This window comes from Auxenochlorella protothecoides (assembly GCF_000733215.1).
Source record: "Auxenochlorella protothecoides strain 0710 unplaced genomic scaffold scaffold94, whole genome shotgun sequence".
NCBI lineage: Eukaryota > Viridiplantae > Chlorophyta > Trebouxiophyceae > Chlorellales > Chlorellaceae > Auxenochlorella > Auxenochlorella protothecoides.
Window position 1 is genome coordinate 64,667 of NW_011934397.1, and position 8,611 is coordinate 73,277.

Sequence of the window (8,611 nt, forward strand, 5' to 3'; positions counted from 1 at the left end):
TCAGGACTCTCAAGTAGAGACCCGCACGGCCATGTATAACCTTTTTGTACCATTCAAGTGTTTGCGTGACGCCCTCGTGATGCTTGCCACCCTCCTAGATGTCTGGAAGGTGAATGTACAGCGGTATGATAGTAAAACAAGCGTGAGACTGCATGCACTGCGTCGCGTGTCTCACCACTGGCCCCCCGCCTCGTCAAAGTGGCGGCCGGCGAAGCGCATGACCATGGCGTGGCCGTAAGGAATGTACGAAAGGCAGTACCTGGGTTGGATGGAGGGGGGATTTTTGTGTTTGACAGCTGGACAGTGGGACTGGAAGGCCCCATCTGCATGCACACCTCGCCACAGCCACAACCGCCAGGCAGGAATCGCAGTCATACATTCCCCTCGTCGCATCGGCCAGCTCCGCCAGGACACACACGCGGCGCACCAGAGCAGCGCGCAGGTTTGGAGCACGATGAACAGGATGCAGAGGAGGGCGCTGTGCAGAGCCAGGGCAGAGGCGAGCGTGCCGAAGATGCTCACCAGGTACAGGAGCGTGGCCAGCCTCCGCTTGCTGTGCCACTGCACGGAGGGGAGAAAGCAGGGCGGGCTGCGATACAAGACCAGGGCCATCCTCGTCCCCGCAGGCTCAGGCACCAGGCCCTGGGTCATGCCATGATGATGTCACCAAAGCTCTGCCCTCTGGCCGGCGCCCATATGTGCACCCTCCACCATTCGTATGGTCCCGCACACCGCACCATGTTGGCCCACTGCTTGGAGGGTCCTGCCAAGAACAAGGAGCTGCGGGAGGGAAGGGAGGGGGGGAGGAAGAACTGGCGTGCTGCCTCTGCTCTCAGCAGAATCCAGACTCCCTGAAGGGCCGAGCCATCGTTTGCATCCATCCTCCCCATACTAGGGGGGTGTTAACCTAGCTTCCAGCCCCCGCCAGCCGCTGCCACCCGGTCCTGGCGCTTACCTCCCAATGGCGAGCAGGTTTCCAAGGGTGTACACCATCGCGAATTTGACGGGGCGGAGCACGAAGAGCGGGGCCAGGAATGAGAGGAGGAGGCCCAGCCCCGCACACAGTGCAAAGCCCACCGCCCTCTGGGTGCGCGTGAGCGTGGTGGCCTCATCCAGCTGCGACAGCAGGGTCTGGTTGCCCACCTCGGCAGGCTCCGGCTCCTCCACCTCCATGCCCAGCCCGGTCCTGAGCCGGTCAAACCAGTTTGACGCCATGCTCGCTGTCCAGGCCCGCCCGGCAAAAAAACGCCTGATCACATGCAAACTGTGCACCGGACAAGTAATCGCACAGGGACGAGGGGCATCGTGGTGCTGGCTACATCATGCATGCATAGATTCGACCGATCTACAACTGGCCAGGGTGATTCGTCAGGCGCGCGTGTCCGTCCTTGCACATGGAATGTCTGAAAGGTACATACTTTTGATCATCACGCTCAGAAGGGGGTTTCAATGTAGGAATACATTACTGGTTTCAAAATTTGGATGTGCTTGGCCTGGCACGCATCTCCCCAGCGCTGTCACGCCTGCCGAAGGCCTGCCACCCAGCGCTGCAGCTCTGGGATGACGAGGTCTGGCGTGTCATCATGCGGGCAGTGCCCGCTGGGCAGATCCACCCGTTCTGCCTCGGGGTACAGGGCCATGATGCGTGAAGCATTGGCGGGGACGCACCAGGGGTCCTGCACCAGAAGGGGATTTGAGGAGGGTGCCGTGAGCCGCGATCTGACTGGACGCAGCAGCTGGGTGGCCTGCTGAGTCGCATGGCAGGCAAAACGCCTCACAAACTTCAGCTCTCAGCAGCCCATGGCCCTCCCAGCCTGCACCTTGGATCCCCAGAGCAGGAGCACCCGCGTCCCCTTGTGCAGGCGGCCCAGCAGACTGTTCATGCTCTCCCCAGAGGCGGTGATGACGCGGTAGAACACCTCGGCGGCGTTGGGGTTCTGGGCAGGGGTGGCAATGGACGTCACCAGATCAGCGTCGATGCTGTCCTGGCCCACATACACCTGCGTCGGAGGGGGAGCAGGGGTGTGAGACCCACGAAAAGGCAGGATCTTCTGGGAGGAGTTTGTCGAGGGCGTGCTGTGCCCAGAACAAAGTGGTCTGGGAGTGTCCCGAAGGGATCCCTCACACCCCCCCTCCCTGCCAAGGCACACCTGCTTGAGGACGGAGCGGATGCGTCGCGGGTCCCGCGCCACTAGGAAGGAGAGGTAGATGGCGCGGCGCTTGAGGAACGTGCCCGCCGTGTCCTGCAGCCCGGCCCACAACGAGCGCTGAGCTGGCGTCGCCACGGGCGTCACCGACGCAGACCCGGCATCGAAGCGGCCCGCTGCGTTCATCAGCACCACGCCACTGCAGAAATGGGAAGAAAGTAGGGTGGGGGGAAGGAGGTGGGGTGGACAGTACATCAGATGGAATGGGATGGGAGTGTCCTCTCCCTGTGACCGCAAAGGAAACATAAACTTGGCACCTTCACTGAGACACCAGGAATTCATCCTGGATTGCTCCCTCCCCACCCCTGCCTACACCTTTCCTCCACACTCGCCACAACTCAAGTCCCTCCCTTCCCCCCTCCCTCGCATCAAGGCCCCCCACCTGACAAGGTCCGGGGTGCGGGCGGCCATGTTGAGGGCATTGAAGCCGCCCATGGAGTTGCCCACCACCACCGCCGGCCCGCCTACCACCTCCTGCAGGAAAGCGGCGCACTGGTCGGCCCAAACGTTGTACCCGGAGTAGTCGACCAGGGGCTTGTCGGACCAGCCGAAGCCCAGCAGGTCGATGGCGAACACGCGGCAGCTGCGCGCCAGCTGCGGCACGACGTAGCGCCAGTGGTAGGCGCTGGCCCCAAATCCATGAACCAGCAGGACCGCCGGGCCCTCAGTGCCTGGGTGGATTTTTGAGGGAGCGGTTCTCCCACGAGGTCGAGGGAAGATCGAGAAGGGGGCAGCAGGCACGGCAAGTCTACCAATGCATCAGGACATTGTTTTGCTGCTGCTGTGAGCCACAATGCTGACATAACCAAATCATTTGGATGATCATGAGAAAGTGTATGCACAGTGTACCCCAGCCACATCGTCTCCTCCCCCATGCCGCCACCTGCAGAGAGGTAGTTGATGCTATGACCGTTCCACTTCCAGGTGTCCCAGCCGTCAAGGCGGAGGGCCAGCCTTTCTCGGCCATGGGCGTCAATCTCATACGATACCTTGCTGCCGGGAGCATGCTCTGCAGCATTCCTACTGTCGCTGGCAGGCTCCTGAGTGCAGGTAAGCAGGGCATGAGAGGTAAAGAGATATGGTAGATGCAGGCAATGAGAAGTGCCCAGCAGCCTTCCTATTCCCGACACGGCCCAAGGGAGCCCAGGCCTCACAAGGCCCCACCCACCTCAGCGACGGAGGGGCGGATGCCGGAGGTCAGGGCTGAGACCGTGGTGATGATGCCCAAGTCCCGCCGGGACAGGGAGCGCGAGGGCATGAAGCCGCGGTGCATTGCGAGGGCCGATGGTGCCCTCGAGCCGGGCAGGGCTGGAATCCATGCCTGACACCTCGGCGTTGTGCCGGCATGCATGGCGTACATGCTGGCTCTACGCGCGACAACTGTACGATGTGCACCACCTCGATGAGCAAGGTTTGACAATCGAATGTGACAAAATTTGCTTGGAGGAATCGGGATGGTTGCTGCCGCGCATGTCATGTGCCCCCTGGGGACCCCACTTTGTATGGACGGGACGGGTCGTGATTTGGACCTGAGGCGCACTTTCCTTTTCTCGGAAGTCATGGTCCAGCGACACACCCACCATTACCGGTGTCGGTAAGAGCATGCATACACTGCTCCAGGATGATTCGAGGCCGCCAGATTTTCACTTTTTAACGAAAGCCACTTCATGATCTCCCTCGTGACTGTCCGGATGAAGGTCAGGACCGCACGATGGGGTTGAAAATATCCACAATCTTGACATGCTGATTATTAATCGCGGGGGAATTTTTCGCTCAGCAAGCTTATAATGGCCTTGACTAGCCATTGGTTAGAGCCTGTCAACAAGTAGCGGCTGCGCACGCACGGGTCACCCACCTCCACCGGCACACTATCCAGGCAAGTACACTCGGATGCACTTGCTGTCTCGTTGGTATGGATGATGAGAATTCACTCCCTTACGGTTAGTCCCAGCATGATGAGACACAGAGTAACTTGGTGAATTCTGCCTGACATACCGACCGGCGATTCTGAGATAGCTGGAGGTGGATGGTCCACCCACTGCACGCACGGTCCAGGCACTCAATCGGAGCTCGTTTCCCAAAGGCCCCTGCAGGATGTGCAGCTGACCTCATGAATGCTGAAAATTGATGGATGGGGGTCATGCTCTCCAGTGCACGAAGCTAGAGTTTGAGCACATTATGATCTGAGTACTGCGGGTATGTTGGAAGGGAAAGCTGAGCTTGAGGGGATGTGCACCTCCCCTGGCTTTCTAGGAAATGTATCTGAAGAATGATGATTGTCCCAAGGCAACCCATCGGAGTGCAGGCTTCTGCCTCCACAATGCCGACTCTATCTGGGAACCTGACTTCATGTTCGCGTGGTTGTCTCCTGGGTGGGCGTCAAGAGTTTCCTTGTGCTCCATACTGGTATGCAAGTATGAGCCCTCACCTGTCCCCCTCGCCTCCCCTTGTTGCAGTCCTTGGTGCTGGCCTCAGATTGCAATCTGGACAAGAAGAGTTCACCCCACCCACTCCTATCCCTGTTTGAAGTGCACCACATACCCCTGCACACTCCCCAGCTCATACCACTCTTCAAGTGCATGCGATACCGATAGCTGCTGCCTCACAGGCCCACACCTGCCACACATCAATTTAGGCCCAGGCCGCCCAGACTCGCCGCAAGCGCATCGTCCTCCCCATCCGCCATGCCCTCGTCCTCGTCCTCCTCGTCCTCCTCCTCAGTCTCATCCTCATCGTCCGAGGGCTCCATATTTTCCTCCAGGGGCCCCAGCACCCTAGACTGCTCATGCTGCGCCAGGATGCCCTGCACCATGCGCATGGATGGAGGTCGTGACGACCGTTGTTGTGATCCAGGAGGTCCCTCGCCCAGCCCAGCATGGGTGAGAGGCGGGGTCCTCAGCGCCACGCCCGCCCGCCATGCAAGCCTCGCCCGCCGCCCCAAGCACCCCTCCCACCAACCCCGCACCTCGATCTCAGCGATGGCCTCTTCGCTGAATTCGTTTTCATCCAGCCCCAGGAAGATCAGGGACTTGAGGGAGGAAACCGCGTCGGCGACCGCCAGGGCTCCACTACGCCGCGACTGGTTGGCGCTCAGGTCCAGCCTTTCCAGGCTTGCCAGGCGGGGGATGCCCTGTGCGAGGAGGGTAACGAACAGTGAGGAGGCGGACAGGGGGCAGGTGATCTGGGGTGGGCAGGCCGGCACCCCTCCCAGGTCAGGCCGGATCATCCCCCTCACGATCCCCAGGATCCTTGCCAGCCAGCCCCTGCCAAGACCGACCCGGGCTGCCTGGACCAGGCCGCGGCTGCCCAGCTCATTCTCACGCAGGTCCAGCTCCCTCAGGGAGGTCAGGTGCGGCAGGACCTCTGCCAGCGCGCCCGCACTCCTCCTGGCCAGCTCGTTCAGGGCCAGGTGCAGCGACTGGGGAGATTGGTGAGGGGTGGCGGGGCGTGGAGAAATGAGACTGCCAGGATTCAGGCGATGACCGCCACCAATCCCTGCATGGCCACGCCGTGCCCCGAGAGGCAGCACAAGGCTGGGCGCACGACAATCGAAGCCAATGATGTGGGAACCTGAACGGCCAGTGATCTGTTGGTCGCAGCTTCAGACCATGTCCCAGGACGTCCACCCCTGCATCATCCTCCCGCCCCCGTCTCTTGGGTGCTGGCCACCCCACCCTCGATGTCCAGGCCCCAGAGACCCTCCAAAAAGGATGACTCACCTCCAGCGGCGGCTGGACCTTGCCCAGGGTGCGGAGGACCGCGGCCGTGCCAGCGTCGCCCAGGCCAGTGTCGGTGAGGTTGAGCACGCGCAGCTTGGGCGCGGCTGCCAGCAGGTTCAGCAGCTGGGGCAGGGCCTCGTGGGTGATGGGGTTGTCGTGCAGGTCCAAAGACAGGAGGGTGTCGCCCCGGCCTGCCAGCGCGGCAAACAGCGCGGCGCCGCCGTCGGTGCCAACGCGGGAGGAAACCATGGAGAACTCCTGCAGGGCGGGGGCGCGGCGCAGCAGCGCGGCGATGTGCCGCGCTCCCTCGTCCCCGCTCATGTTGTTGTACAGGCGCAGCGCGCGCAGCGCGGCGGGGGCCGGCAGCAGCTCGTCCAGCGCCGCGCAGCCGTGCACGGAGCAGCCCACGTTGCCAAAAGGCAAGGCGCTCCAGGGTGGTCTGACATGAGGAGTTAGGAGGGGGGCGCGGGAAAGAGAGGGAGAGGTTTGGTGTGGAAAGGAGCGAAGAGCGTGGGATCCGCGAATCGGCGGTGAGGTCCAAATGCGCAGAGGGCATGCTCACCCCCCCCCCACCCCCCCCACCCCCCCGCCGATCATGCCTTACCCTGCGCAAGCATACCCGGCTGCCACCCACTCACCTGGTTGGCAAAGGCGGCGGCGGCGGCCCGGATGCCCTTCTCCCCCAGTGCGTTGTCAGAGAGGTCCAGCTCCACCAGCGGGGCGCGGGACAGCGCCTCGGCGATGGTGCGCAACGAGCGCAGCGCCTCCTCCTCTGCGGGGTGTGGAGTGGTGGTGGGAGCGTGTGAGGCACTGTCCATGATGTGCAGGTCTGCGCGGAGGACAGCCACACGAGTCTGCGCCGCCAGCCAGCGTTGCCTGCCGACCCCGCCATGGTAGGATCCGCCCGCTCATCCTTGCGGCGTGCAAGGCTGCCCAGCGGGCCACCCACCTGGCCGGCCGGCAATGATGTCCGCCATGTCAGCGTGCGTCAGCGTCTCGGCAACACGGGCGATGGCCCGCGCCGCCACCGCCGAGGCGTCGGCGCCAAAGCTCTTGGTGCTGAACTTGATCTGCGCCATTGATTTGGGAACGGGGTGCCGTGGGAAGAGGCGGACAGCGGGCATGGTCGCCATACACGGTGATCGAACATGACCGCAACACACTCTCTGGCGTCCCTGTGAGGGCCACCAATCATGCGTGTCCCACTCGCTCCGAGGCCTTGTCCAGCAGCAGCCTCACCCGGGTGATGGGCTCTGTGCCCGTCAGCATGGGGGCCAGGGCCTCTTCAGCGCCCTCTGCCGTCAGGAACTCGCGCGTCCCCGTCAGGTCCACATGCTGCAGCATAGGAAAGCGAGGCCAGGGTACTCTGAGTGTGCATGGGGAGCCTGCTGAGGCAGACGAGTCTGACAGCATTTCCTGCCCTGGTGGGACTACGATGGTCTCCCTACTGCGTACATGGCGTCTCCCTCATCACCCTCCCAGCACTTTCAACCCCCAAGCCCACGCACGCCAGTGGGCTGGGCGGCGGCCTGCGAGGCATCGGTAGAGCTGTCACCGCCCACAGCCAGTCGCTCCAGCACCAGCTGGCTCAGCTTGCTGATGTAGGCCTGCGGGTTTCATCAGAGGGAGGGAAGTGTGCAGTTTCCAACCTCTTCATGCCCCTTCCGAAAACCAAGCACAGAGCTGCGCTTGCCTGCAGTGTCTCGGCATGGGGCCTGTGGCAATTGGTGACCGTGCCCTGCACTCCGGCCACAGCGTATGCCTTGGCCTCCAGCTTGGCCGCCGCCGCGCTCAGTTCCGCATCGTTCAGGGGCGTCTTGGCAAAGAACGCCATGCTGGCCATGTTTGCGCGGATGCGGGCCACGGTGTCCGCCCGCTGCTCCGCAGTCAGGCTCCAGGGGGTGTCCATGGCCGCTCGCGCGAAGGTCGAGCAATGCTAAATCAAGTATTTCTTGTAGAAGAAGGATTGCGGAGCCTTTTATTGAAGCAGATCAGGAGCCTGGTCCAGGCATTATCTCGCGAAGGCTATGGCGAGGGCGCGAGGGTTGTTGAGGCTGCCCAACTTACCATGTTTTTGGGACCCCACTTCACAGCCAGGATGGACACAGAATGCATGTGCGCGGCCTGGTAAAAGAGAACAATTTAGTAATTTATGGCTATGCACCATGCCCACAGAAGGGTGGTGGGGGGGTCTCTCAGCACAAAACCTCCCCACCTGTGCCAGGACAGGGTGCCACGGGGGCGGGGGCGTCACTGCATTCAAAAGAAGGTGGCGTTGCAGCTGGCCTGCACGCCCTTGGGGGTCAGGTAGTTGATGCCGGTGAACAGGCTCTGGGGCAGGAGTCCCGGCTCCAGCATGCCGCACTCCCCCGACCTCGCGTCGAGCCAGGCGAGGCCGCTGGGCCTCCAGGGGCAGGCCTCCTCCTGCCCCGCCTCCTCCACCTGCGCCTCCAGGTCGGCCACGGGGCGGAGCACGGCGTCGTAGTTCCTGCGCCCCACCGAGCAGCGGGGCACCGCCAGCGCGCACTCGGTCTCCAGGCCCACGGTCAGCCAGCCGACATACCCCTCGTCGGGCGTCCAGCCCGCAACGAAGCGGAAGGTGCGGCCCAATGCCGGGCTGGGCACGTTGGTGTCCACGACAGTCACGTTGCTTGGGCCTGGGTGGAAGAAGGTCGGGGGGGGGGG

General features: G+C 62.7%; 4 protein-coding genes across 4 annotated transcripts in view; all 4 read right to left on the reverse strand.

Moving 5' to 3' along the window:
* Nucleotides 1–171: 171 nt before the first annotated feature.
* On the reverse strand, nt 172–1,215 carry F751_6710 (Vesicle transport protein SFT2B; the record flags this gene model as incomplete). Its single annotated transcript, XM_011402745.1, has 4 exons — nt 172–259; nt 428–561; nt 738–780; nt 956–1,215. 4 exons carry the CDS (start codon nt 1,213–1,215, stop codon nt 172–174), a joined length of 525 nt encoding a protein of 174 aa, XP_011401047.1.
* Nucleotides 1,216–1,517: 302 nt separating this feature from the next.
* Nucleotides 1,518–3,480, reverse strand: F751_6711 (Haloalkane dehalogenase; the record flags this gene model as incomplete). The annotated part of the gene is made up of 6 exons (XM_011402746.1): nt 1,518–1,676; nt 1,821–2,000; nt 2,151–2,346; nt 2,590–2,878; nt 3,091–3,247; nt 3,376–3,480. 6 exons carry the CDS (start codon nt 3,478–3,480, stop codon nt 1,518–1,520), a joined length of 1,086 nt encoding a protein of 361 aa, XP_011401048.1.
* An 887-nt stretch (nt 3,481–4,367) lies between these two features.
* On the reverse strand, nt 4,368–7,835 carry F751_6712 (RAN GTPase-activating protein 1; the record flags this gene model as incomplete). The annotated part of the gene is made up of 9 exons (XM_011402747.1): nt 4,368–4,397; nt 5,173–5,337; nt 5,485–5,625; nt 5,927–6,365; nt 6,557–6,698; nt 6,876–6,996; nt 7,133–7,261; nt 7,435–7,533; nt 7,680–7,835. 9 exons carry the CDS (start codon nt 7,833–7,835, stop codon nt 4,368–4,370), a joined length of 1,422 nt encoding a protein of 473 aa, XP_011401049.1.
* A 350-nt stretch (nt 7,836–8,185) lies between these two features.
* Nucleotides 8,186–8,611, reverse strand: part of F751_6713 (hypothetical protein) — a gene marked incomplete at both ends in the record, with an annotated part of 6,159 nt that continues 5,733 nt past the window's right edge. Inside the window, one exon of the mRNA XM_011402748.1 lies at nt 8,186–8,583. Within this exon, the coding sequence (XP_011401050.1) occupies nt 8,186–8,583 (398 nt within the window). The remainder of the gene's footprint in view (nt 8,584–8,611) is intronic.